Below are 27,192 nucleotides of genomic sequence, written 5' to 3'. Positions count from 1 at the left end.
GACCTCGACGATGGCTCACCGAGGTCTGCTCGTGCATCGATGTCTGGGATCTATGGACACGGGCTCGATGAACTTTGCCTTCACCAACACTACGAAACAAGCTATGGTATTCAACGCCAGCCGCCAACCAACGACAACAAAGCCAGAACGGAGCTGCAGATGAAAGTCAACGGTAAGTTGACTATATTGCATCATGATGCTTCTTACGCGTATGTCGGCTTGCTATTCTCGTCCGAGCCCAAAGACATATTCACTGCCCCTAGTATTCTGAGCGTAAAGCTTCGGTGGCTAGGCGAATCATGAATGCTTGCCTATCAGTCGAGTCCTACGTGGCGGAGCTGCCGCCCTGGGCTGCGCTGTACCAGTAATCTCTGGATGCGAAGACGCGCTCGATGTCCGAATGGCCCCGCTCGCGCAGCTTGCCTCCGTCGAGCATGTCCGAGTCTCCGCGTGCGCCACGCGCTGAGGGCCGACCGCGATCGAAATTGCGATCAAGATCGCATTTTAGAGTTGAGCAACTCGGACACACTCGGCCATGATTGGCTATGCTTCCATCATATCGGCAAGAAGAGCACTGCAACTATTGATGGTGCGATCAGAGCAAGATCAGGGACATGAATTCACGGTCATGCAGAACGCACGGTGACAGGCGGTGGATCACACTTCCAGCGACCCATAAAGAGGGCGCACGATGAACTGCAAATCGAGCTTGGCTGGCCCTCCTCCTCTATTGCATTCGTCTTCAACTCTTCCCTTCTCTTTATCTTTATCTTCTCTATCCTCATCTTGAGTTTCGTTCGCATCGTTGACGATCTTTCCATGCGACTCCTTATTTCCTCGTTGATCGCCTTGTGTGTTACAGCATGGGCTGCACCGGTCGTCCAGGGCACGGTAAGCATGGAATAGACTGGCCAGAATATCGATTCAAGCGCTGACTGTTTGTATGAACAGTCCTTTGAGCTCCCACTGGTCCGCGACCTTTCGCGTGCTTCGTCGCATGGGCCACCGTCACGTACGTTCTGCTCGGTCATGGCCAAGCATCACTGCATGATGACAGTTTAACCACCGTAGATGACCTAACATTGTGGGTCGATAAGAAGAACTTGAAGTTCAAAGTGCGGAAGAACGAAGAGCAAGGCGAGCACGGCGTCGTGTATAAAGTCGTCGCAGGCAAATATAAGGGCGGGTACGCCAAGGCGTTAATATCTGAACAAGAGATCCAGGCGACTGCCGCCGTACGTTCCTTACGCTCCCTCTCGCCTCTCTTGTGCAAAGTTAACACGTCTACTCAGGTCGGTGCTCTGTGGTTGAAGGGTTCGGACCACCATAACGATAAGTGGATCATCGTGAAGCCATCGCCAGGCAAACGGTTCAACCAAACGTCCGCGTACGCGCACGTGCGACACAACCCGCAGCAATGCTGGGAGCTGCTAGAACACGCCATCGACGTCGCGACGAACACAATCCTACACACTTACCGCAACACTCACTGGCTTCACCAACACCCCACTCTGTCGAACGTCCTCTTCAACGATCAGGCCTCCCGAGCATATCTTATCGACTGGGGATGCGCGTCGAAACCGCCTCACGTGGTGAGTACAGCTTTCCGCACACATAGCGACGAATTGACTGACAAATTCTGCCGCGACGCTATGGTACACGTGAAGCACATCCCCGATGTCAGAGCACACGGTGCATACACGATGTCGCAATCCGGTCACAGTCTTTGCGGCGCGCGGCCTGCGACGGCGCATCCTCCCGTAATGCACGCCCCCACGTACCACTGTCCTGCGCCGGCACACGGCGCGGTCGCTCTCCAACCATGGCATTGATGAGGCACGTCGCACGACAGTGAACCAGCTACAAGGCGACATGATTCTGTTGTATCCCAGGTGTCCATAGAATGAGAAGTGATTGTTGTACTAGCACAAGACCGTCGTCGGTACAGCATGGGGGATAAATTGCTACACGCTCCCGATTCTAGCCACAAAGGAGCATCGGGTGGTCTAGTCTGCACAACTGACTGCCTCACGCCGGCGTCACGATCAGAAAGGTGTCGCCGAAGCCGGCCTCCGAGTCTGTCTAAGTAGGAATTTGTTATATGACCTAACCACCGGATAATGTCGAAAGCACCGTGAGCCTTTCGTTGAATCGCCACGGCTTTGAACTAGAAGAGTACAGGGTTCAAACTCCATGCCAATGTCATCCTCTGGACCATAGGTTCCAGTTACTGTACACGTTCCCGGTGCCACCTGGTGAGGGAGTCATAGGTCAACTGGTCAACCGGTCAAGGACGACTTTCCGAATGCTTCTACCATGACGCCACAAACGTATATGGTTCAGAACGGCGCGGTGTTACATATCCCCAGACAGAATGTTGGTAGTATTACAGAGATCTATGTTATGTATCTGTTCGCGGGCCTGAAGTTATCGTCCTTACAATGATGTTACACTAGACCTTGGATGTCACCCACGTGTACACTAAACAACAAGTTCATGCCAAGAAGAGCCCTCTTCACCTCGATCCACTCTGGAGACTTCATATTGAAGTCTTTGCTATCCAAAACCTTCACCCGTTTCAACAACACATTTCTCTCCTCCACAATGCTCTGGAGGAGCTCAGTGGCACGCGAGATCTCGAGGGTTTGCCCCGGGAGGTCATACAGGTCGTACGCCACTACACCCAGATCCATCCATGACGCCCAGGCACAGGCATAGCCGGGGGAGGTGAACGCACGGGCGTGCAGGGTATTCACCAATCGTGCGTGTTCCGTCACCCGCTCCTCCAAGCGTTTGCGTGCTTTAGCACCTTCATCCGTGAGCGGACTTGCATTCGTATCTCGGTCGAACGAGCGAACTTCTGACACCAGGTCAACGTTGGCCGCGGTGAGATAATCAGCTAGTTTGATGGTATCCTCGAGCTCTTGCCCCGCTGAGGCAGCAGTCTAAGGAGACACAACACGTCAGGATGGCCAATTGAGACTGAAGCTGACAGACATACTATGCTCTGCGGCAACCTGAGCCGACCGGAGACGGTCGCAACACACTGCGCTATGACGAGCTCGATGCGAACTCTGGCTAGCTTCGGTAACGTTCCGTCGCCTTGGGAGAGCTTGTCAACGACATGACTCAGGTCGTCGATGTGCTTCATGAGTAGATCCAGGAAGTCACGGGAGGGATACGATACCAGACTTGAGGGCCGGCTCTGCGGTGCTTGCGACGTGGACGCGTCGTCAGGTAGTGACAACGATTGAAGCTGGCATAGCTCCATCGCGCTGAAGATGAGAACACGGAGAAGCTCATCACCGATCGACCATCGCACAATGAGGTGCACATCGGAGGTTGGGTGGCGCTGTCTACCGAAAACTTCGCGACGGCGGCTGCGCTGACGGAGATGTACGATCTTGCTGGCCACCTCGAGGATGATATCGTCTGGGAGTGAAGTGAAGTGAAGCTCGAAGTCCATGACACAACGCGCCAGCGATTGGTATTCATCGCGAGCTCTCGGGATGACATCCTGGGGGTTGATGTGGTGATCGTCGCGCGGAAGAGCCTCGCTGGGGTAGTAGTGGGGTCGGTTCGACGACAGCTGTAGAAGCTGCTGAAGGGCGCTCTTGTACCATGCATCGCTTGCACCATGCGGGGGCCCGGGGTCGCATGCTTCCAGGACAACGTTGCCTAAGTTCTGAGGATGTGGACTGATGGGTTCGGCAGCGAGACCATCATCGACGAGCGGCGCGGGTACGGGTTTAAGGCCCGAGCGGCTTGAGTCTTCATCTGTAGGTTCATTTGGTTCAGTCATGATCTAGCAGTTGATGCTGGTCAAGGGCTCACCTTCAAACCGATCGGGGCTTAATGTCCACCCCACCGCTAGTAAAGGCTCTGGAATGATGGGCGCCGTTCCACGCCAGCAATCGTTCAGAGCTTGGGACTCTTGCTTGAACTGGATGCCTTCATCCCGAATGCCGCGCAAACTCGCTAGCTCGCTACCGGTGCTTTGTACGAGTGTCCGAAGGTTCCCTAAGCGCCGCTCTGCCTCCGCCATCCTCTGCAACAGCTGACGTACGTTCGCACTGTTTGTCGCCGCCGAATTGATGAATGCCAAGGTATCATTCTGTATTTGCATGATCATCGCATCCAAGGCCGTCGAGTGCGCTTCCAGCTTCGTGCGCTTCTCGTGCATTTCAACCGATGCCTCTTCTAGCTTGACGAGCGTCTTGCGCATTTCGCCTGATGTCGTCTCGACGGCTACGAGCCGGTCGTCTGTCTGCGTCCTCCACTCGTTCAGCTGCTGTATGTCATCTTCAAGTTGGGCGGTCTTTTCGTTGACGTTTGAGAGGGCGTCTGAGTCGATGTATGTTATGAGCTCCTCCAAGCAGGAGACGACCTCTGCTTTATGGGAGGAGAGTCTATCCGTAACGAACTTGATGTCGTTCACTGCATTCCTGCGGGATTCAAGGATGTTCGCAATGCCAGACTGGAGACTGGAGAGCGTTTCCAGTATGTCCGTGTCGCCGGAGCCCAGCGACACGATTCTTTCTTCGAGTGCACGCTGCCTGGATGACACAGACTGGACAAGATTCCACAGGTAGACGACAGACAGCGCCGGTAATACGACATTATAGGGCAGGAACATCATGCCAGAAAGGGACCATCGTGAGGAAATGCTAGGCAAGACAAATCGATGGCAGAGCAGACCCAGAACCAGACCAGCCAAGGCAACGCCGTACTGTCCGAGTCGGATTGAGAAGCCCCAGAGTGCCATGAGTTGCATCCCAAGTGGAGACGCGAGAAATCAGTTGAAGCTCGTGCTGCAGCCACAGGAGGCCGACCGATGTGACGACGCGAAGACCAGACGATTGCCAGGAATGTGACTGACGCAGTGACGTCCCGGGCGGCCACTGGGCCTGCCTGAAGGGCGGGCCTGCGGCAGGTGTAAACGAGGCTTGTCCAGGGTATTCCGTGGCAAGTGAAGAAAGAAGGAGACTTGTAGCCCGCTGTGGAAACGGTTTGCCTAGAGCGGAGTGCGGGGCTGCTGGACCGCCGCGGCGGGTGAAGAAGAGGTCGAACGACTGAATGAACCTTCGGTTGCCTAATTCAGACATGGACGCCTGGCGTGTGGCCGCCGGCGCCAGTGCATGTGGCCACCAACCCGCCGCCAACAGTGACACAAGAGCAGGCGCAGGCCGGGCATGCACTTAGCAGCGAGTTGGCACATAGCATGTCGACCCAGTTCAGCAGCGCAGCGAAGATGTTTGCATGACGCCGCCAGCCTCGCAACTGACTCGCTTCCCTTTGAATACGCTGCCTTTGAACGACATAAAGGACGTCACAAGTATCAATTGTAACACTACACTGGCACGGTAGCCAACACTACGAGTACATTTCCTGTCACAACGTAGCAACGTCAATTGTATCGTCGTACTTGAACATCTTCGTAGCGCACTCCAACCCCGAAACGGCACACTCGCTCCGCACAGCCTTGGCAATCAAGGTTGCATCCGCTTGAGTATCCCAATTTCAGCATCGATCTTGACAAGTGCAACCGCTCTGACGACCTGTCAGCCGGTGTGAGAGGAAACTAAACACCGGATGTACTCACGATGAAGCGCCTCATACCAGGCGTACCCCAGATGTGACCGTGTCGACAGTGATAACGTGATGTTAGACCAACTAGGGTTTGCCTCGTTAGCCTACGCAGCCGGAATTCACCATCCCGTCGAAGCCCTTACCTGACGGACCGCGACACAACTCAATCGCGGCGTGGCTGCGCGCACACCCCATCTCGACGGTATCCCGCCGGCACCGAGCCGCATAAGCGTCACCTGCACCAATCGTCAGCTCCAGGTGGTCGTACGGCGCTCAAACCCTTACCTGGACACCATGTTACGGCTCCCGAGTAAACCGTTGTGGCATTGCTGCCTCCGTTACCGTATGTGCGCCACGCCCTGCTCCCCTCGGGGTCATGTGCACTCCACTCCGATACACCCGGCAACGGTGTGCTTCAAGAGCCTGAGCCGCGTCCCGCGCCTGCTCCCGTTGCTTCCCCTTCTCCACCCCGCTGGAACTCGCTGACCACGCTGCTCATCTCTTCGACGATCTTCAGCTGGTCTTGCAGCTGTTCCATTCGCCTGTTCGCCTTCCGCAGGAAGTCGAGCAACTTCAGCTTCTCCAACCTGATAGCCTCGTCAAGCGGGTCGCTGTGCGTCACCGCTGGCTGAGCGGGTTGCTGCGTCACCTCGACCGACCTGACTACCGTCGGCTCATCGACGGCGGCGTCGTTCGTGGCACGAGTGCCCTGGCTGGCCTCGATAGTAGTGCGGACGGGCCCTGGACCGCGGCGCGGGACATCATGCGCTGGGCGCTGGTCGTTGATCCTGCCCGAGGTCATTTGTTTAGGAGACGGCACGATGTCGACGAACCACCCGCGGCACACGGGGCATGACCCATGCTGCAGCAAGCCGGTCCGGTCAGTCGAGCGAAAAGCTGTGCGCGAGATGTACTCACCCCACGACGGATCCATTCACGAATACTGATATCAACAGTCATGAGCATCCATAGTATAGCCCGTGCCACTAGCGTCGTAGATGGTACACTCACCACGGCTTGCAGAAGAAATGTCCGCAATTCAGTTTCGTGACGCGCCGGCTCTTGACAGGAACAGGCTCGCTAGTTGGCGTGCCGTCGTCGTTCACCACCCGGCCGTGGTGAATGTCCTCCAGCGTCTGGTAGCAGATAGTGCACACCTCCTCGGGCGGGATGGCCTCTCGCGCGAGTGTCGGCAGATACTCGACGACTTCGTCCACAAGCTATAGCAGAGTGAGGACATTGCGAATGACGACGACCTGCGCAACGTGAGATTCGCACCTGAGCCACCGCAAATGACGAGTAGTCGTTTCGCGAACGCATGATCCACGTCATGGTCGGCCACATGACGAGATCATCGAGCAGAACGGTGAAGAACATTCCCAGAATACGAACCCTCAAAGCCGACATGCCATCGAGGTAACCATGGCGTCCGAGGGCGGCTGCGGCAAGAATCGTAAGGCCTCCGGACATCGCACCGCGGCATGCCTTCACCACGCAGAACCCCATGCATCGGTAGAGAAACCCGCGCCGGGCGGGATTCTCACGACCGAAGTACCAAGCGAACTCCATGACAGGCAGGAGCAGCAGCAAGAAAAGCATCGTCCTCAGACTCCAGAACCTGTAGACTCTCCAGAGTAGCATAACTGGTAGACCGGTGGACGGAGCAACCGAGTCACGGAGGTAGATGAGGATGATGTCGTCTCCGATCCGGTCGGCGACGATGTTGTAGACGTACGAGACCAAGGTAGAGAACCATAGCAGCTTGCTTTGCGGCCGGTGTGTGACCAGATGCAGGAAGGCTGCCAAGTCGCCTAGTAGTGAGGGTAGCATAATGTTGTCCTAGTAGTCGCAATGAAGATGATGATGGTTGATGGAGAGAGGGCTGCCTCGCCAGCGGCGGAATTTATGAGCGGCGGCGGAGGCTGACCAGGACCGTCAGCGCGTCAGCCATCGGCACGACAGGCGATCGAGGCGTCGACGTCAGCCGCACGGTCCAAACCATTCCATCGGGACCGTCGCGTTGTGCAGCTGATGCGAGGCGGGCTATTCCAACTGCAATGTCTGCATCAATGAAAAGGCTCAGGATGCCAGAGCCGCAGCGCTGTTACGAAGACCTGACGAAGGCGGACTGGAGGGAGATCTGAGAAAAGGTGAACGACCTATTATTAGACACGCCCACGTGACTGCTGACGACACGTCGCGCCGTTTGTGAGTTTACAGGTATTCAAGTTGTTGGAGACGTTCAAGTTGTCCACAAATCGCGCACAAAAGCCGTGGCGTGTATGAGTGTTGATACTTACATGTGTGAAGCACGCGCGAGACGGTGCCGTCCATACCTGAAGCCTGATGCCTGCCAGTGCGAAATGCATATACACAACTATGCTAAACAAAACATGACTATGGACAATCGGAGTCGGATTAGGCTGATAAAAACGCGCGGTCATGGTCCATCCAACTCGTGTGACTCTGTCAAAGAGGACTTGAGCACGACACAGTGCGATACGAGAACATACGGCTGCTCACCTGCGAGCAGACTATGAATTCGTTCAGCCTCCGTCTCGAGCGTCTCTCGAAGGCGCCGGCGATTCGCGTGAGGATTGCCCGGGCCACCGTGAAGTGCCGCCTCTTCGTGGGTAGGTATCCCAAGAAAGCGGCAGATCCGCACCCTGCACAGCTTCCACAGCTCGACCGCGAGAATGAACAACAGGATCAGGACGAAGGGTCCCAATACACTGTCGTGCATCACATCGGCTAGCCAGGCGCCAAACGCATCGTCGACGGTGTTAGGTGCAAGCGGCTCCGTATTGAAGGTGGGCAATGCAGTGAAGTCGGGTTCAGGATTGACGGTGGTGTTTGATGGGTGATCTGCGAGGGATGCGCTGGGCGTACCGGGGAGTACGAGCAGGAATATGATGGGTGGCTCAGGCAGTTGTGGAGGTGGAGGACTGCGAATGTGATACAATCAGCCTCGGCAGCCACTGAGCGTCTGACAGCGGACAACTGGAACACATACGCTCGGTCCAGTAACAGCTTGATACTATCCACGATGATATCTTGCTTCCGTCGTATCTCCACTCCTAGCGACATTAGCACCACCGTTAGGAGGTGGGTCGCGCCAGCGAATATGTTCTCGAGGGACACAGGCAGCATGGTGGGTGGCGCGGTAGGTTGTGGATGGTGCGTCGACTGGATGCAACAGCCCCGGCCTAAATACCTGCGCTGGACTGACGATGGAGCGACGTCCGCACAACGAGTCAACATCTCATGCATCAGATGTCAAGTGAACAAGACACAGCGCCGTACCGATCGCCTGGCGATGCAAGTGACAGGTCTGGCTCTTGCTGCCGCGATATTGTGAGTCGTAAGACACTGAGTGCGATAGGAGAGGCCCTCCGACACAGGGGATCGTAAGCTGGCCCATATGTCCGTCCAACGTCCACATAGCCGTCCAGTACTCATATGAGCCGTGAGACAGTCACACAGACGAACATGTTCGAAGAGTAGTAACGATGACAGCAGGAGGATTCACGACATGTGTCGCACTTTCACATTTCACGCGATCACCTAGCGTTCCCGGCCCTCCCTTGGTGTACTGGCGAATGACAGAACATCTACAGAAACAGGCAGTCATAAACAGATGCCCGACCATCCGGCATGTCACTCGGATGGCATGTCTTCTGTGCCCCTCCGTCGGACTCGAGATAGCCAAGGACGATACACGTCATTCGCGGTCGGGGACTTCTTCTGTTTCGCAATATACGTGCCGTCGAAGTCGCTTCTCAGCCAGCCCCCTCAAACGAAAGCATCCAAGCCGGGAAGCACAATCTATGCGCCTCGGAGGAACAGAAAGACGAAGAGCCCAGTGCAGGGAGTCTTGTTCAGCGTTGGCACAGATTGGCACTCCAGTCAGCCACGGCGTGGCGGCGGATTTACTAGACTGTCAACGGCGCGACGTGTCGTCAGCAGTCACGTGGGCGTGTCTAATAATAGGTCGTTCACCTTTTCTCAGATCTCCCTCCAGTCCGCCTTCGTCAGGTCTTCGTAACAGCGCTGCGGCTCTGGCATCCTGAGCCTTTTCATTGATGCAGACATTGCAGTTGGAATAGCCCGCCTCGCATCAGCTGCACAACGCGACGGTCCCGATGGAATGGTTTGGACCGTGCGGCTGACGTCGACGCCTCGATCGCCTGTCGTGCCGATGGCTGACGCGCTGACGGTCCTGGTCAGCCTCCGCCGCCGCTCATAAATTCCGCCGCTGGCGAGGCAGCCCTCTCTCCATCAACCATCATCATCTTCATTGCGACTACTAGGACAACATTATGCTACCCTCACTACTAGGCGACTTGGCAGCCTTCCTGCATCTGGTCACACACCGGCCGCAAAGCAAGCTGCTATGGTTCTCTACCTTGGTCTCGTACGTCTACAACATCGTCGCCGACCGGATCGGAGACGACATCATCCTCATCTACCTCCGTGACTCGGTTGCTCCGTCCACCGGTCTACCAGTTATGCTACTCTGGAGAGTCTACAGGTTCTGGAGTCTGAGGACGATGCTTTTCTTGCTGCTGCTCCTGCCTGTCATGGAGTTCGCTTGGTACTTCGGTCGTGAGAATCCCGCCCGGCGCGGGTTTCTCTACCGATGCATGGGGTTCTGCGTGGTGAAGGCATGCCGCGGTGCGATGTCCGGAGGCCTTACGATTCTTGCCGCAGCCGCCCTCGGACGCCATGGTTACCTCGATGGCATGTCGGCTTTGAGGGTTCGTATTCTGGGAATGTTCTTCACCGTTCTGCTCGATGATCTCGTCATGTGGCCGACCATGACGTGGATCATGCGTTCGCGAAACGACTACTCGTCATTTGCGGTGGCTCAGGTGCGAATCTCACGTTGCGCAGGTCGTCGTCATTCGCAATGTCCTCACTCTGCTATAGCTTGTGGACGAAGTCGTCGAGTATCTGCCGACACTCGCGCGAGAGGCCATCCCGCCCGAGGAGGTGTGCACTATCTGCTACCAGACGCTGGAGGACATTCACCACGGCCGGGTGGTGAACGACGACGGCACGCCAACTAGCGAGCCTGTTCCTGTCAAGAGCCGGCGCGTCACGAAACTGAATTGCGGACATTTCTTCTGCAAGCCGTGGTGAGTGTACCATCTACGACGCTAGTGGCACGGGCTATACTATGGATGCTCATGACTGTTGATATCAGTATTCGTGAATGGATCCGTCGTGGGGTGAGTACATCTCGCGCACAGCTTTTCGCTCGACTGACCGGACCGGCTTGCTGCAGCATGGGTCATGCCCCGTGTGCCGCGGGTGGTTCGTCGACATCGTGCCGTCTCCTAAACAAATGACCTCGGGCAGGATCAACGACCAGCGCCCAGCGCATGATGTCCCGCGCCGCGGTCCAGGGCCCGTCCGCACTACTATCGAGGCCAGCCAGGGCACTCGTGCCACGAACGACGCCGCCGTCGATGAGCCGACGGTAGTCAGGTCGGTCGAGGTGACGCAGCAACCCGCTCAGCCAGCGGTGACGCACAGCGACCCGCTTGACGAGGCTATCAGGTTGGAGAAGCTGAAGTTGCTCGACTTCCTGCGGAAGGCGAACAGGCGAATGGAACAGCTGCAAGACCAGCTGAAGATCGTCGAAGAGATGAGCAGCGTGGTCAGCGAGTTCCAGCGGGGTGGAGAAGGGGAAGCAACGGGAGCAGGCGCGGGACGCGGCTCAGGCTCTTGAAGCACACCGTTGCCGGGTGTATCGGAGTGGAGTGCACATGACCCCGAGGGGAGCAGGGCGTGGCGCACATACGGTAACGGAGGCAGCAATGCCACAACGGTTTACTCGGGAGCCGTAACATGGTGTCCAGGTAAGGGTTTGAGCGCCGTACGACCACCTGGAGCTGACGATTGGTGCAGGTGACGCTTATGCGGCTCGGTGCCGGCGGGATACCGTCGAGATGGGGTGTGCGCGCAGCCACGCCGCGATTGAGTTGTGTCGCGGTCCGTCAGGTAAGGGCTTCGACGGGATGGTGAATTCCGGCTGCGTAGGCTAACGAGGCAAACCCTAGTTGGTCTAACATCACGTTATCACTGTCGACACGGTCACATCTGGGGTACGCCTGGTATGAGGCGCTTCATCGTGAGTACATCCGGTGTTTAGTTTCCTCTCACACCGGCTGACAGGTCGTCAGAGCGGTTGCACTTGTCAAGATCGATGCTGAAATTGGGATACTCAAGCGGATGCAACCTTGATTGCCAAGGCTGTGCGGAGCGAGTGTGCCGTTTCGGGGTTGGAGTGCGCTACGAAGATGTTCAAGTACGACGATACAATTGACGTTGCTACGTTGTGACAGGAAATGTACTCGTAGTGTTGGCTACCGTGCCAGTGTAGTGTTACAATTGATACTTGTGACGTCCTTTATGTCGTTCAAAGGCAGCGTATTCAAAGGGAAGCGAGTCAGTTGCGAGGCTGGCGGCGTCATGCAAACATCTTCGCTGCGCTGCTGAACTGGGTCGACATGCTATGTGCCAACTCGCTGCTAAGTGCATGCCCGGCCTGCGCCTGCTCTTGTGTCACTGTTGGCGGCGGGTTGGTGGCCACATGCACTGGCGCCGGCGGCCACACGCCAGGCGTCCATGTCTGAATTAGGCAACCGAAGGTTCATTCAGTCGTTCGACCTCTTCGGATTTGCCCACCGGCCACCTCACTGTTCGAACCAGAACTCGGACTTGGAGGTCCCTTCTGGCGCTACAGTCAGCTATTGTCAAGTGGTATCGCTCACCGGCACCGCAATGGTGGCTACCTATCAACGTATTCACGCAACGTTGCCAGCATCGAGAATGTACTAGTAAGTCACGGTAGTTCGACCTGGGATGCGGCGTTATTGATACTGGCTTATGAGGATGCCCAGGCCATGCTCGCATTGTTGGGCTGGCCTGTGCCCCCCCCCCCCCGGTCGCCTAAGGCCCAAGCTTCGCAGCTTCGATAGTACGGTCACGTCGCGGGCACCGCGAGCTGGAGAAAGCCAGTGCAGTGGCCCGACGTCACTGGCATCTTGAAAACTCCCGTAAGTGCCACAGCTGTCATGCAGGGAAGCTTCGAATCGGATCGATGTGTACATCCCATTCTTCACAGCTGCACATTTGAGGCTCTGCTCGCGCTCCCTCCTTAAGTCGCGTTCCCAACCAGTTGCTGCATCTCAGCCTGTACCGTCGCTATCGCTGAACCAGCCCTCTTTCGTCCGTGGAAGACAAAGCCGCTGCCCATCGAAAAGCCTATCAATCATTGCCCACAGTAGCTCTGGGAATCAAGGTAATGCCAGGTTTCATCGCGATGCATCGACTGCCATGGCCAGTGTCTCACGAACTTGTTGCCAGAACAGGCCAGTGGCTCGGTGCAACGCTTCCCACTCGACTCATCTCGACATCCTATCGAATCCACCTCCCTCAACTCACCGCCGTACCTATGCGTAGCAGCTCGCAGACGTTCACGTCCTCCGTAGCGCGTCTTGCGCGGAGCACAATCGACCAAGTTGGCACCGCCATCGTCGGCATGCTACTAGCCTCCGTCTGCACTCTCATGATTTTCTGCCTATCGCCCAGGCGTGCCCTAGTCTACTTTATACGCAGTCTGATCATACCAGCGCTGCCCGATCAGTACAAGTATGCGGTGGCCATCGTCGAACTCCCGACCTTGGTGTGGATCGTCTTGGCCATTCTATTCTGCACTTGGGCTCCGTTTGTCTGCGGTCGGGATCGCTTCTCGGGTCGAGGAATCGGTCTCGCGACACGGGCACTACTCTACGTTTCCGCTACAGCGTCTGGCGCGTTGATCACCCTCGCGTGCGCCCACTACGCGATCGTCCTCATGGCCGGCGACCCCGCTTCGCTGCGCTTCGTACAAGAAGCCAGTCCTCTCACTCTGTTCACTCTGGGCAACTTCATGCTTGTCTCGCAAGTGGCTTCCTTTGCGTCATGGGAAGACTTTGTGAAATCCTGCGTTGCTGTCCCGGGTGGCGACATCGTGATGTTCGAGGCTGGAAACCAGGTACATGGTATTGTCTGCAAATCTGTCAATCTATATCAACTGACTCTGTGGCTTCGACATAGAGTGCAGAAAGAAAAGAGCTCCGTGCCTCGAGTCACGGTAACACGACCCAGGAGGCCCATCTTCGAAACCAAAAAGACAAGACTACGTTGTGATGTACGTCCCCGTGATCCGCGAACATGGCTTGACTGATCACTGATACACCTGGTTGTCTCGTTCATCATAAACAGCCTCCACGAGGATCACCTGCCAGCATCGTTCCTTCCGCCCGAAGCTTCAACGACTCAAACTATCCTGTCCATCCACAATCTTTGTTGTTCCATTCGTACATGTATGCCCGATCTGTGTTATGCACTTACGCGTCTTACCACAAACGCCTGGTCTCGATTGCACAAGGACCTTTAGCCCTTACGTTGCCTGTGAACAGACACCGCTGGACTTAGGTGCCGAGAGCCACTCATACGCTGAATACTGTGAATGCTGAGTTTCCGTGTTATGGCTCCGGATCCATCCGGGCCCCAGGTCACTACACAGTTACTACAACGTACTGATCGATGATCCTCGCGCGCCCGTGAGGGTGGACCGAGTATACAACTGTGACCGAGCGGCGCACATGGTCAAACCAGCCTCGAAATATATTGTGAATTGATTCGAAAATGCTTCAAGCTTGCAGACCGCCCTCCTCTCCGTCAAAGAGATCTTCAGGGTCCGCCTATGGGAGACTAAATCGAAAGAGCACGATGTTACACGATTAGGCCATTACGTCTCCGATTTGCCGTGTGGGTACCGTACCATCGTAACTTACATTGCGGGTCATTAATACAACGATATGTGAAGAGCGAGTACCCGGCGACAATAGCGCGGGGCCCGTCGACTCTCTGGCAACAAGCGAAGCGCAACACGGTACTACCTACCAGTGACGAATTGTAATGCACCTATGCTTCTTCATTTGTCGACGGTCCTGTCAGTCTCCAAGTTCATGCCATATGACATAAGTTAGGAAGTGTTGTACTGATACAGAATGAGTGTGCTACAGATCAGATCCGCATACATACCGAAGATACAAAAGAAGGGCGTCGAGCATTTTACATATCACTGACCCCGGTCTATTGCTTCCAGGGCCGAGTTGAGCACGACCTTGGGAAGCAATAGTATGCGGTTATCAAAGGGCTCCTCCGCGTTATCGTCCGAGGCCGTCGATGCCCTCTTCGACTTACGCGTCATACAACGCAGCCCCAGCTCTGTCGTGCAGAGCACCTTCCCAGTGCTTGCCCCGCCCGCTCGCGCCCCGCCTGACTTGCCGCTCGAGTAACTGTGCACGCTCGCTGCGTCGTCTGCGATAAACTCCTCATAGTCCCTCATCTTGTTCGACATGCTTCCCTCGTCAAAGGTTTCTCCGCTCTCTACGAGGACGACTTCGAAGCTGGTGGAGAGGATCTCTTCACGCGTCACTCGTGCAAGTCTGTACACGGCTTCTGCGATACGCCGTAGCTGGGTGCTGGGCACGAGAGCAGGCGACGGCTCTGTCGTCGGCGACGAGCCGGCTAATGCGAAAACAGTCGATGACCACTTGAGCATGGTCGCCACAAGCTCCGTGATAGCGTACTCCTCCAGCCCAGGGTACAGCATCCGGATTGATCGATGCGTCAACGCGCGCCATCGCGCAGACGTCGCCTGCGGTTCTAGAGTAACCCACACCGCTCGTTGAGGTCATGGATCAAACACGAAGGGACCGCACGTACCGGATGACTGCATGTGCGTGAGCACGCGCGAGAGAAGCGCGTCGAGCTTGGACGGGAAGCCCACGCAGAACAGCGACAGCGAGCGTGCACAGCAGGTCGCGATGCTGGCCTGCAGCGCGAGCTGGACGAGGATCGGATCCTGCGTGTGGTCGCGGGACGACAATGCATGCGCGAATGCCGCGCCTAGCCAAGGTGCGCTCTCCTCGTCCTGCAGGGGACCCGTGTCCGACGTCGGGGGCGGCGACCTCGCCTTCAGCCTCTTCGCGAACGCACACGTCTCCGTCGCGCTCGCAGCAAACTGATTTATCTCGGCGTTCAGATCCTCTACGGCCTGAATGACCTGTGCGCCCGACCAATTGTCCGTCTTCGTCATGAAGATATCCATGCTCCGTGTCCGGGCTATCTGCTCGGCATCCATGACCGCCTGCGGCTTCTGGGGGACGGGGGGTACGTTCTCGATCCTGCGCGGTGCTCTACTCCGGCTCGGGGTCCGACTCCGGCGACAAGTGTTGTGCTGCACCCCGTTCTGCTCTCTGTTCTCGGCCGACCCACTCTCCAAAGGCGCCCTCTGGCTCTTCATTCGCTCCTGGTCGCGCTCCGTCCTCGCCTGGTCTCTCTCCACCCTCGCCTGGTCGCGCTCAGCGACCAACCTGTCTCTCTCCTGCCTCAACGTGTCGATCTCCCTATCCTTCGTCCGCAACGACTCCTGCATCTCCCGCAGGGTCTCCTGCAACGCCTTGTACCGTTCGGCGAGCTTCATGATTTCGATCTGTATGTGTGAGCGTGCGGCGTCGCGGTGCGCGTAGGCCGTCTCTAATGAGAGCTCGAATCGCGCTGATGGCGGCGTGCGTGCTTCGACGGGTGCTGTCGATGGGCCGAACGGACCTGATCGCTCGCGTCGCTCCGCGGTGGCTAGTCGCAACCGCAGCGCGCTGCACTCGCGCGTGAGCCGTGCAACGGAATTTGGGAGGGGCGCAACCTCGCCGGAGTCAAATCGGGGCCTGGTAGGATAGACCGCCGCACACCCGCGGGCGGTGTAAATTTCGAGAGAGGGATCGCTGTTATGCCTAACGTGCATCATGCAGTGAGTTTGCGGGATGATGGGGCAGGGGAAGATACAGGAGCGGGAAGCTCACCTTCCGTGCTATATGAAAGGCCTAGAGAGGGATCTGCCCACCTGTGACTTGAGAGCAGCGCTGTCGACTGGTGGTGTGCAGGAGAATCTTGAGTCGCTGCGTTAGGAGCGTGCCGCCATGCGCATCGGAGATCGCAAACGCGTGTTGATGGGGCGCTCAAGACGTAACTATCGAGTTCTCCTCGAGTTCTACAGCCACCGCATCGCGGGGTCGAGCAGGCACAGCGACGAAATGTTGCGCTGATCAGCCGCGACAGTGACTTTCCACCCTCACAGAGCTACAATTGAGATGTAGTAGACGACTCTGAGAAGTGGGCATTGTATTAGCGCTCGTGCGCCTTCGCGATCACAAGCCGCCGCATTAGGAAGGAAGAAAGTAGGAGGCGTAGATGCGCTTCACAGCTGCGCCTTTGCGGACATTCTCATTGATAAGTGATACAGTCGAATGTACGTCTCAACGGCGCAAGCACGTACGATTGTCGGGCATCCCAACGTGCTTCGAGTCTCGCAGCACCGTGAAGAGCTCCGGCTGCTTGATCATGTGCAGTGGTAGGACTGACCTGGACTTGCTCAGGGAAGTTAGCCTCTCCAATCGGAGCCTGTGCGTTCACTTAGCACTCAATGACCGAAGGACCTCCATCCGGAACCAGACCATCTTACCGCGCGGCCTTACGCTGCCTCAGTGGACAAGTCTCCAGCACCGCACAATAGCCGACGCATCGTTCCATCGCGTATCTGCGATGTGGCCGGAAATGAAGACCTCTCTTATACAACAAGATGCACGAGGATGCGTGAGGACACTGTCCTGCGTCATCTGTGGCACCGAACGACTCCGGCTGTGCAACAGGGTGTGCAGTCCGCCGGCAGCGGGAACGTGTAGGTTGTACGTTATTGTGGGAGATACGTGGGCGTCCTCGAAGTCGTGTTGACCTGAGACGTCGACCACAGCCACCGAAGGATGGCCCAGTAATGACCGGATGCTGCCCCGCGATGGGACGGACAGCGAGTCGGAGGGCCAGGATATCAGGGCTGCGTCTACCAGGGTTCTGGGTACAGGTGTGGGCGGTTGGTGTATTAGAGATCCGAGTGTCGGCATGTCCAGACCCAGGTTGTGGTAGCTGGGGCAGGACTCACGCACCTGCGGACTCGAGTCTAGTAATTGGCAAACAAGACTCCCAACCGTGCCCACGCGGGTCTGGACCACTACAGGGCATATCGCCTTTTGCTGCGCCATGATGCCAGATAGGTCGAGAGACGGATCTTCCTCATCGAGATGTTGTCTTCGGGATGACATGGAGGACCGTGGACGCGCTGCGAACGCGCCTCGCCACAACCGCGTTGCGGACGCATGTAGCTTACGTAAGCTGCTGTAACACCCGCGATCGCCCCATTCGCTCAGAAGCCAGAGCTCATAACTATGCCTCGTGGTCGACCTCACCATCTTTTCTTTCCTCAAGGCCTCAAGCCCCGAGCTCCGAGCTCTTCTTATATCTCGGACGGCGCGAACCTGGCGCGTCCTGCCCACCATTATCTCCAATCTACTCTTCACCGTGAAAGTACCGACTGTGTGCGCACTTCCTACTAACGATAACCAGCAATGAAGCCCACCTCGGGCACCCGCAAGCCCTACACCGGGCAGTCGCGGAGTCTCGTCCTTGCAGTGGACATTGGGACAACATTCAGCGGCGTGTCTTACGCCATTCTCGAGCCGGGCGAGGTGCCCAAGATCCATGGAGTTACACGGTTCGTGCATCGCAGGGCCTGATAAAGAGATACTTAAGCCCTTGCAGATTTCCGGGGCAAGAACATGTTGCAGGAAACTCGAAAGTCCCCACAATCATGTATTATGACAGTCATGGGCGGATGATGGCGGCAGGCGCAGAAGCAGAGAGCGCGTCGACGGTCGCGCAAGCGGAAGACGAGGGCTGGGTGAAGGCCGAGCTGTGAGTTCTCTACCGTGGTTACAATCGCACGTCACTGAACCTTGTGCAAGCTTCAAACTACGTCTCCGCCCCAAGAACATGAAACTCAAAATGAACGGCATGCGCTTCGCGCCGCTTCCCTCGGGGAAGACGGCCGTCGACGTCTTTGCTGATTTCCTGGCCTATCTATTCAACTGCACGCGGTCATTCATCGTTGACACGCATGCGAACGGCCCTGCGCTCTGGCATGCAGTCGAGCAGAACATCGAGTTTGTCCTCAGTCACCCGAACGGCTGGGAAGGCGCGCAGCAGACGAAGATGCGCCGTGCTGCTGTGTATGGAGGTTTGATACCCGATACAGATGAGGGAAAGGCACGAATACGCTTTGTGACGGAAGGCGAGGCAAGTCTGCACGCATGTGTACTGAATGGTCTTGCTGCGGATGTCCTGCAGGTAAGACAGCTGCCTTCTGCGCCAGGCTTCAACCTGACTTACGTTACTATAGAACCCATCAGGGCACGGGTTCATCGTTGCAGATGCTGGTGGTGGTACACTGGATATCAGCTCGTACGCCATCAGGGGAACGTCACCTCTCGTCATCGAAGAGATTGCTCCGCCGGACTGTATGCGCGTCATTTGCTCCCGTGTGTGCTGGCATTGATTGCTGTCCTTCACACAGGCGTCTTTGCTGGCTCTGTCTTCGTCAGCAGACGAGCACGAGCTTTCTTTGAGGGTATGTGAATGCTCTTTGCACATCGGCGAAGACTAATGTATCCATCTCCCAGAGAAACTGAAAAGTTCGAAGTACGGCACTCCCGACTCACTCGATCACATCACCAAACGCTTCGACGAGACCACTAAACGGCTGTTCCGTGATCGCAAGGAGCTGCAGTTTGTCCCATTTGGCTCACCACTTGACAAGGATCCGACCGTTGGTATCCGAGGTGGGCAACTGAAGCTTACTGGGTGAGTGTGCTTGAAGGGCGTCGAGGACACAACTTGCTCATGTAGTTCTCTCCACTAGCGCTGAGGTAGCCGCACTGTTCGAGCCGTCAGTCGAGGCCGCAGTACAATCAATCAAGGCGCAGATTGACGCGTCAGGCGGAGCTGTCAAGGTAAGGTGTAAGTAGCTCCCTGCGGTGATCGATTGACTAATACAAGAATGCTCTTGTAGTCGGTATGGCTCGTTGGAGGTTTCGCAGCAAGTCCTTGGCTTTTCAGTCAGCTACAGGAGCGTCTTGCTCCCTACCATGTCACCGTCAGTCGACCAGACAGCCAAACGTAAGAAGAGATCACGTCTGTGTGGGCATCGTGAAGTGCTAATCCTTGATTCAGGTCGAAGGCGGTCGCAGATGGTGCCATTGGTTTCTACTGCGACCATCACGTCTCAGCGCGCATGTCCAAGTTCATGTACGGTGTTGAGTACCTACGAGAATTCGATCCAAAAGATGAAGAACATGCCGCAAGGAAGCATCGCTTGTTCGAGTTGCCTTCGGGCCCGAAGTTGTTGCCAGACGCATTTGACTGCATCTTGAACAGAGTGGGTGCTCGAAGTACTCCCCCTGCCTTTCGATTGTACTAAGGTGTTGTGTGTCCGCTAGGGCGTGCGTGTGAAAGAGTCGACAGTATTCAGTAGAAAGTACTGCACGGAGGTCACGAACCTGTCAACGTTGTCCGTCTTTGAAGTCGAGATTTGGTGTTATAGAGGCGGAGGGTCAGTGCCCAAGTGGATCCTCAGAAATGCCGGTTAGTACCCTCACCTGTGCCGACCAGCACATGCTTATTGACTGTTACTGACATCTAATGCATAGACAACTTCTCGACTCTGTGTTACGTACGTGCGGACCTGTCCCCTCTGGCAGGGAGCGCACAATCGAAACAGGGCAGGAATGGGAAGACCTACTGGACCATCGTGTTCAATATCGAAATCCACTTTGGGCTGACGGAGTTCAGGGCCCGCATCAAGTGGTTGGACAATGTAAGTCGAGCCAACTCGTTCGCTTGAAATCGACGCTCACGTCCGTCGCGAATAATAGGGAAAGACCAGATAGTACGTATGAGACAGCCGCATTAACGACACACGGATTGATGTCTTCTTTTCAGCGGCCCTGCGTCAATCGTGTACAACGAGAGCGGTCATCGTGCGGAAGAAGACGAGCCCGACGAGTCTCCAGAAGACAATGTTACGATCCTCTCCACTCAGTCGGACAGGTCACGACAGCCCTCGCGAGTACCCTCGAGGGAGCCCTCCCAAGCTGCCCCGAGTTCACGCGTCAGCTATGCACCGCGCTCGCCAAGCGTAGAGACAACTCGCCCGGAGCTCTCGCGGTCTTCGACTACGCGTAGCGCAATGCGGTCCGAGACACGTACGCCCGTCGACAAGGGCAAGCAGCGAGAAATCATCCCGGAGACGCCGCGCCCTGCGACCCTTGACCGGTCTGTGAACGTGTCTGGTCGTTCGGCGGACTCAGGGAGGAGTGGCCAGTTGGCGGAGGCACTCAGCTCGGTTTGGGGCTCAGCGTCGAAGTATCAGTCTCCTGCAGTTTCCAGAGTAGAGTCGTCGAGGTCGACAGTACCGACGATGACAAGGGAGGAGCTCAGCCCGATCACGCCTCGAGAAGCCTCCAAGGTTGCGACACCATGGGAGGTCGTGTCTAAGCCGACGACCCCGAAGGAGGCATCGAAGGCGGCAACACCAAGGGAGGCTACCGCGCCCCCGACTCCCAGGGAGGTCTCTCGGATCCCCAGTCTCAAGGAGGCTACGGCTCCTCCGATCCCTAAGGAGCTGACCGCCCCGTCGACGCCTAAGGAGCCCTCCAAAGCGCCAACGCCGAGGGAGTCCAAGCTTCCAACACCGAGGGAAGTCTCGAAAGCCCCGACGCCGAAGGAAGTCTCGAAAGCCCCGACGCCCGAGGTCTCGAAAGCTCCAACACCCAAGGAGGTCTCGAAGGCCCCGACACCCAAGGAGACGTCGAAAGCTCCGACGCCCAAGGAGCAGTCTGTCGCGCCCACACCGAAGACAGTTTCCAAGGCACCTACGCCGAAGGCGGTTTCCAAGGCCCCTACGCCCAAGGAGACGTCGAAGGCACCCACCCCCAAGGCGACCACCCCTAAGGCATCGAAGGCGCCGACACCTCAGTCAACGTCGAAGGTGGCGACGCCCAGGGCTGACCCAGAGCCGTTGCCTGCAGAGCCCGCCAGCTCACTCGTCGACGCCGTCTCCTCCCTGTGGCCTCCCGCGCACGACGATACGGTCGTCCCTCCGCCACCAGTATGGGATATGCCGCCCACGATGCCTGATGGCACTCCGTCTGTGGCTGCCACGGAGAAGAAGGACGCACCCAAGACCGGGGCATCGACGCCGTTCACTGGCTGGTTCCCTGAGAACGAGACGAGCGCCACGAAGGAGCCCGAGTCGGCGGGTTTCTCGGACTTGGTGGGCTCCCCTGGTCATCCGAAACCAGGCGGGTTTTCGAGCTTCCTCAGTGGCGGTAGTTGGGGTGCCAAACCGTCGAGCAACGCTGGAGGCTTTGGCGGGTTCGGTGGCATTGGAAGTACCTTGTGGGGCAGTGGTGCTGATCCTGCGAAAGAGCAAGAAGAGAAGAGGAGACAGGAGGAAGAGCGGAAGGCACAGGAGGAGGCTGCCAAACAAGCCGCAGAGGTTGCTGCCGCCGCCCAGAAAGCCGAGGAGGAGGCTGCACAGAGGAGGGCCGAGGAGGAAGCTGCGCAGAGGGCCGAGGAGGAAGCTGCGCAGAGGGCCGAGGAGGCTCGGCGGAAGACAGAGGAAGAAGAAGCGGCTCGGAAGGCAGAGGACGAAGCCAAGGCCAAAGCAGACGAGGAAGAGGCTGCGCGGAAGAAAGCGGTGGAAGAGGAGGCTGCGAGGAAGCAAGCTGAGGAGGCAGAATCGGAGGCTGCCAGACAGAAGGCGGATGAAGAGGAGGCCGCTAGGAAGGCCGAGGAGGAGAAAGCGGCGGCGGAAACTGCAGGGGCCTCGAAGAATGCTGAGGAGGATGCTGAGGCTACGAAGAAAGCAGAAGATGACGCTGAAGCTACGAGGAAAGCGGAAGAGGAGGCAAAGAGGAAAGAGGAAGAGGAGGAAGAGGCGAAGAAGAAAGCTGATGAGGACGAGTGGGCCATCCCTGTCAAGAAGGGAAAGAAAAAGAAAGGCAAGAAAGGTGCCAAGGACGAGGACGAGGCCCCTCCTACTGCTGCGTCCACAGCCGCTCCGACAGCTGCTGCCACTCCTGAGGCCGTTTCGCGTACGACATCCGCTGCCGCGCCTCCGGACCCCAAGAACGCGAAGAAGACCGCGAAGAACAAGAAGAACAAGAAGAAGGGCAAGAACGCCGGCGGTGACGATGACGATGATAATAATGAAACGACACCAGCCCCTCCTGCCGCTGACGGTGGTTGGGGCAACTCGAACGCCTGGGGCGGCGGCGACGATGACGGTGGAGGCTGGGAACAAACATAGAGGATCATTCACGCTTAACGAATCCTATGGAGAACGTCCTTCCAGCATACTGGTTTCTTGGGCAGGCCCGTTGACGATGCACTGATCTGAATTCTTGTAGCGCAAGCTTGGTTTGTAGCCTGACAGTTTCTTACGCTATCATGTACCACTGTATACCATCTACCGTCTGCTTGTTCTACTATACGTCTTAATCTACATGGAGGTTATACTAGGGTGATGCGATACATGACGGTGACCGATACGCTTGTCGACGCTGTGAGATGGCTGATGATATCGTGCAGACAGTACGCACGACTGCACGTTCAGTCCGCGATCGTGCCAGGCATTCGAGGCTACTTATGAGGATCGAGAACTGCATCTCGGGACAGTCCTAAGTAGTCGTCGCATCCTGGAGTCCGGGCCCCATGTGCGATGCACAAGTCGTCTATAATGCGAGTCTCAGGCCTAGGGTAGATCAGGATATGAACGTGAGCCTCACCGCATAGGTTGCAGCTAGACGTGGATACACTTCGACTCCCGCTGCGATCACCTACCCGTGCATAGGGCCAAAGCCGTCCTCACCGCTCATCGCCCGCGTCATTCGCCGCCTTGGATCCGGCGAGTTCATCCCCATCCCCATCCCCATGTCTGGTCCGCCGTGCATGCCCATGCCCATTCCCATGCCCGACATGTTCATGTTCATACCACCCATAGTCTGGGCCATCCCGGCATTGTTCATGCGCATAGGGGAGTCGGCGTTGTTGCCGTAGAACTGGCCAGGCGGAACGGCGCCCATGCCCATGCCGCCCATGTTGCCGAGCCCCATGCCAGGCGGGCCCATGCCCTGCGCGGACGGGGGGAACGGGTGTCGAGGCGAGCCCATGTTGGGTGTGCCTTGGTTCGCGAAGAACTGCTGGGGTACATGGTGTGGCGCGATGGAAGAATTGTGTGTACGAGACGGCTGCGATTTCGGCGTGCCAGGCAGGTCGGACATCTGCCGGTCGTTCGATGCACTCTGGCTTGTCGATGCGCCGCCGTCACCGTCTGCGGGCGACTTGCCCTCTTTTTGGTATTCGAGCAAAGGGCTGGGGTCGTAGTAGAGCTCTGAGTACTCTTCAACGAGGAACCTTTTCACGGAGTCGTCAGCGACTGCCCTGGAGTAGCTCGATGTGTGTGAGTACGTACTGCTGAGTGCCTATATCCCACTGCGGCCCTCTCTCAGCTCGGGCCGTGAGGAGTAGCGAGTTCCATTCGGACGCGCTTTCCTGGCGCATGTATACACTCAGCACTTCGCGTGAAAACCGAGCTTCCCATTGAGGGACTCACAATGGCCTGCGCTAGTGCACTGCTGGGCTCATACGCGGTTTGTCGGACGTCGACGCGCACTTTCCCTTCACGAGCAAACGTCTCAACTTGAGCCGTTACTACTGGGCCAATCCGCTGAGAGTTGTGTCGCGGAACCTTGACCGTGATATTCCGCACTGGTTGAGTGGAAGGTGACATGGTTGCTCCAGAGGTACTTAGAGAATTAGGAGGAGGCAGCGCACTGAGCGCAGCGAGCCACTGAGGCGCTGCATAGTTTTGCAGGTTAAGTCCCTTGTCAGGAGTTGAATATCCTCTTATCCCTCACGTGGTCGCGTCGACCGCGCCTTCCTCCGCGTCGGCCATTGTGTTCTGTCTTCGTCGACTCTTCGACTCGGACGCGGTCTGACGCGGTGTCCCCGTCCTGCGTTTGTGTCTCGCCGCCTGGCTCGCTTGGATTTTGTTACTGGTTTCTTGTCTCTTTCGCTCCTTTCTTGCGTTGTTAGCTTACATGTCATCTATTGGAACAATGTCTCGTCGGGTTCCAACTCCTCTGCGCTCTGCTCCATCATCCGGGCCCATGGAAGCGATGGCCGCAAAGAAGCAGGAACAGATTGAAGAGCTCATTACCAAAAAGCGTACGCTCGAGCACACCATCGACAAGCTCCGCCAGGCCCTCACCGAGGAACAAAGCCGCGGGTCCGACGCCGTGGCCAGTATGCAGAAGCAGTTTCAGCAGGAGCGAGCTGAGTGGATCAGCGGCTGCGATGCGATACAGGCGATTCATCGTATGGCGCACGCGCGGACTGTGATCGAGCTGGATCGCGAGCACTTCGCGGCTCTCAAAGAGCGAGAGGCGATCCGCCTCGAGAAACTCGCCCGTCTGCAGCGCGACTACCGGCTCATCGGCTTTCAGCGTCGGGAATTTGACCTTGAGAGGCGCGTGCTGGACCTGGAGCGGGAGTTGGAGGAGCGGCAGAGGACGCATGAAGAGGAGACGCTGGAATTGAGCGAGGAGCTGGAAGAGCGATGCGCTACTCTTTCTGCTCAGTTGGAGGATACGGTGAAGGAGTTGGCTGCGACAACCAAGGGAAAGGACGCCACTGAGGTACGTCAAATTCGCAAATGCTGTTCTTATCTACACAGTCGTGAATATCAGAGTTTTGCCTTGTCATATGTGCGTACTTTCCCGGCATCCAGGATGCATTATCGAAACTACGGATCGAACACAACGCTCTTGTTGCCTCTACGAGCAGTTCCGCGACTAATCTCGAACGCACAAGTCTGCATTTGGATGGACTCAAATCTTCCTACGCCGAGCTGGAGGCCAAGCACGCTGAGGGTGAACGGACCATAGCTGACCTCCGACGGCAGCTGGAGAAGTGGCGCACACTCGAAAGCCGTGAGGGGGCCGAGATGGACACCCTACGACGCAGCAGGATCGAACTCGAGGTTCGCGTCAAGGAGCTAGAGACCCGCGTCGAGGAACTAGAGGAAGAATTGAGAGAGCGAGTTGAGAATGCGGAGAAACTGAAAGCGAAGATAGCCAGATACAAAACATCTTTCGAACAGTACAGAACCTCGATGGACGAGTATCAGGTGCGCACGCCCGACCTCGCAACTGACTCGCGTCCGCTGAACCGATACGAACCTACATCCTACGACAGAAAGCTATTGACGAGGCGCGCAGCGATGCTGACAAGGCAGAGGCAGAAGCAGAGGAAGTTAATGCACGATTGGTGCAGGCGGAAGCGCAACTTCAAGCTCTGCGTGTGACCTCCAATGTGATGATGACGGGCAAGGTAAGGCGTTGGTCGACTCTTGTTCAATTGTACGATGTTCTTAGCACGGTCGTGGCCGTGTTCAGGCCTCTCCCGCAGATTCTGCTTTCGTCCCGCCTTCGATATCTGACCATGAAGGAGAGGACGCTGCTACTGCAGATGAAAGAGCTCCCCCGTCGCCTTCGCCACCCGCGCCTCCGCGAAAACCCAAGATTCAACACCAGAGCGTGGCGGCGACGTCTCGGCAGATCAACGGCTCTGATGATGACGATGTCGTCATGGTTGAGCCCGACAGCCCACCGAAGACTCAGGAGGTTAAGAGGAAGAGGGGGCGTCCGAGGAAGAAACGACCTGAGGAAGACGAGGTTGAAGTGGTCGCCAAACCCGCTACGGATCGTAAGGGGAAGCGGAAGGTCAATGACACGCACGAATCCGACGACGAGCCGCCTCTGAAGAAGAACAAGGGGAAGACCAAGGACAAAGATGAGGTTGACGATGACGACGAAGAACCCCCCAAGGCGAAGGCGAAGGCGAAGAAGCCCGCCGCCTCCGCTACTCTCAACAAAGGCAAGCCGGGACGTAAGGCCAGCGTCTCGATAGCAGCTCCTGCCCCCGCGGTGGATGGAGATGATGAAGAGCATGTACCGACGCCGGTCAAGAAGAAACGGAAAATCAACTTGTTCCCGTCTTCGCAGCCGGTGTCGTTCGATTGGAACCAACTTCCGCAGGTGAGCCTACACAGGAAACGAAGCCCGTAAACTGAGCTGACCATGATGTGACTGGAGGGCGGCGGAGGGCTCGACATCCCGAAGACGTTGTCACCGGTCAAGGAGACAGATACAGTTCCCCCGAGATCTGTGTTCGGCGGCAGAGGAAGTTCGGCCTTTGGCAGCTTCGGTAGTTTGGGTGGCCGGCGCTAATTCAGACGTTCAATTTGACGGGTGCGGGTCTGTGTACAACCATGAATTCCCCTCCCCACTGGCATTCTATGACATATTTCTGTAGTATGTCGTGGACGCGCTATGCGCATCACGAATAGCGGCAGCCAGAGCACCCTGCTACAATCGGTACCTCCAGTATGGGCGGGAAAGCCAGAAACTTGACGAACGCCGGCGCCCGGGTTTAAGGTGTGTCGCTCTTAGCGGGTTCGAAGTGTAGACAGGAAAGGACAGAAGATCCATCATGCGATTGACGTGCCAGACTGGTGGTACGCCCTCCAAACTG

The 27,192-nt window shown here is 56.9% G+C and overlaps 10 protein-coding genes across 10 annotated transcripts; 5 read left to right on the top strand and 5 right to left on the bottom strand.

Annotated features, from left to right (window-relative positions):
• Positions 1–819: 819 nt before the first annotated feature.
• On the top strand, positions 820–1,832 carry B0H18DRAFT_955970 (uncharacterized protein; the record flags this gene model as incomplete). Its single annotated transcript, XM_048042419.1, has 5 exons — positions 820–891; positions 952–1,012; positions 1,072–1,235; positions 1,293–1,592; positions 1,668–1,832. 5 exons carry the CDS (start codon positions 820–822, stop codon positions 1,830–1,832), a joined length of 762 nt encoding a protein of 253 aa, XP_047891860.1.
• A 515-nt stretch (positions 1,833–2,347) lies between these two features.
• On the bottom strand, positions 2,348–3,572 carry B0H18DRAFT_1015624 (uncharacterized protein). The gene is made up of 2 exons (XM_048029221.1): positions 3,002–3,572; positions 2,348–2,945 (listed from the first exon to the last, which is right to left on the bottom strand). The coding sequence occupies exons 1-2, from the start codon at positions 3,464–3,466 to the stop codon at positions 2,448–2,450; spliced, it is 963 nt and encodes a 320-aa protein (XP_047891859.1). The 5' UTR covers positions 3,467–3,572; the 3' UTR covers positions 2,348–2,447.
• A 2,432-nt stretch (positions 3,573–6,004) lies between these two features.
• On the bottom strand, positions 6,005–7,419 carry B0H18DRAFT_1120552 (uncharacterized protein; the record flags this gene model as incomplete). The annotated part of the gene is made up of 4 exons (XM_048034152.1): positions 6,005–6,451; positions 6,508–6,532; positions 6,601–6,809; positions 6,868–7,419. The coding sequence occupies 4 exons, from the start codon at positions 7,417–7,419 to the stop codon at positions 6,005–6,007; spliced, it is 1,233 nt and encodes a 410-aa protein (XP_047891858.1).
• A 564-nt stretch (positions 7,420–7,983) lies between these two features.
• On the bottom strand, positions 7,984–8,658 carry B0H18DRAFT_1015618 (uncharacterized protein). Its single transcript, XM_048029220.1, has 3 exons — positions 8,603–8,658; positions 8,113–8,534; positions 7,984–8,055 (listed from the first exon to the last, which is right to left on the bottom strand). The coding sequence occupies exons 2-3, from the start codon at positions 8,330–8,332 to the stop codon at positions 8,030–8,032; spliced, it is 246 nt and encodes an 81-aa protein (XP_047891857.1). The 5' UTR covers positions 8,333–8,534; positions 8,603–8,658; the 3' UTR covers positions 7,984–8,029.
• A 957-nt stretch (positions 8,659–9,615) lies between these two features.
• Positions 9,616–11,670, top strand: B0H18DRAFT_474923 (uncharacterized protein). Its single transcript, XM_048038221.1, has 6 exons — positions 9,616–10,460; positions 10,519–10,727; positions 10,796–10,820; positions 10,877–11,453; positions 11,503–11,595; positions 11,655–11,670. Exons 1-4 carry the CDS (start codon positions 9,909–9,911, stop codon positions 11,321–11,323), a joined length of 1,233 nt encoding a protein of 410 aa, XP_047891856.1. The 5' UTR covers positions 9,616–9,908; the 3' UTR covers positions 11,324–11,453; positions 11,503–11,595; positions 11,655–11,670.
• A 1,381-nt stretch (positions 11,671–13,051) lies between these two features.
• Positions 13,052–13,788, top strand: B0H18DRAFT_1120549 (uncharacterized protein; the record flags this gene model as incomplete). The annotated part of the gene is made up of 2 exons (XM_048034151.1): positions 13,052–13,633; positions 13,696–13,788. The coding sequence occupies 2 exons, from the start codon at positions 13,052–13,054 to the stop codon at positions 13,786–13,788; spliced, it is 675 nt and encodes a 224-aa protein (XP_047891855.1).
• A 671-nt stretch (positions 13,789–14,459) lies between these two features.
• On the bottom strand, positions 14,460–16,612 carry B0H18DRAFT_1015610 (uncharacterized protein). Its single transcript, XM_048029219.1, has 2 exons — positions 15,376–16,612; positions 14,460–15,315 (listed from the first exon to the last, which is right to left on the bottom strand). Exons 1-2 carry the CDS (start codon positions 16,454–16,456, stop codon positions 14,726–14,728), a joined length of 1,671 nt encoding a protein of 556 aa, XP_047891854.1. The 5' UTR covers positions 16,457–16,612; the 3' UTR covers positions 14,460–14,725.
• Positions 16,613–17,920: 1,308 nt separating this feature from the next.
• B0H18DRAFT_909946 (uncharacterized protein) lies at positions 17,921–21,628 on the top strand (the record flags this gene model as incomplete). The annotated part of the gene is made up of 14 exons (XM_048041538.1): positions 17,921–18,253; positions 18,301–18,453; positions 18,504–18,885; positions 18,938–19,055; positions 19,112–19,165; positions 19,218–19,398; positions 19,457–19,547; positions 19,607–19,713; positions 19,768–19,972; positions 20,034–20,178; positions 20,244–20,410; positions 20,469–20,482; positions 20,536–21,004; positions 21,509–21,628. Coding segments are annotated over exons 1-14 (2,352 nt in total), but the record flags the coding sequence as incomplete, so codon positions are not given.
• Positions 21,629–23,435: 1,807 nt separating this feature from the next.
• B0H18DRAFT_878832 (uncharacterized protein) lies at positions 23,436–24,388 on the bottom strand (the record flags this gene model as incomplete). Its single annotated transcript, XM_048040653.1, has 3 exons — positions 23,436–24,012; positions 24,071–24,150; positions 24,212–24,388. The coding sequence occupies 3 exons, from the start codon at positions 24,386–24,388 to the stop codon at positions 23,436–23,438; spliced, it is 834 nt and encodes a 277-aa protein (XP_047891852.1).
• A 388-nt stretch (positions 24,389–24,776) lies between these two features.
• On the top strand, positions 24,777–26,888 carry B0H18DRAFT_1120545 (uncharacterized protein; the record flags this gene model as incomplete). The annotated part of the gene is made up of 5 exons (XM_048034150.1): positions 24,777–25,295; positions 25,388–25,786; positions 25,855–25,989; positions 26,055–26,696; positions 26,754–26,888. 5 exons carry the CDS (start codon positions 24,777–24,779, stop codon positions 26,886–26,888), a joined length of 1,830 nt encoding a protein of 609 aa, XP_047891851.1.
• Positions 26,889–27,192: the final 304 nt, after the last annotated feature.

This window comes from Fomitopsis serialis (assembly GCF_022376445.1).
Source record: "Fomitopsis serialis strain Sig1Antser10 chromosome Unknown B0H18scaffold_48, whole genome shotgun sequence".
Lineage (NCBI taxonomy): Eukaryota > Fungi > Basidiomycota > Agaricomycetes > Polyporales > Fomitopsidaceae > Fomitopsis > Fomitopsis serialis.
The sequence above is the reverse complement of the archived record's forward strand: the minus strand, read 5'-3'. Positions and strand labels throughout refer to the sequence as shown.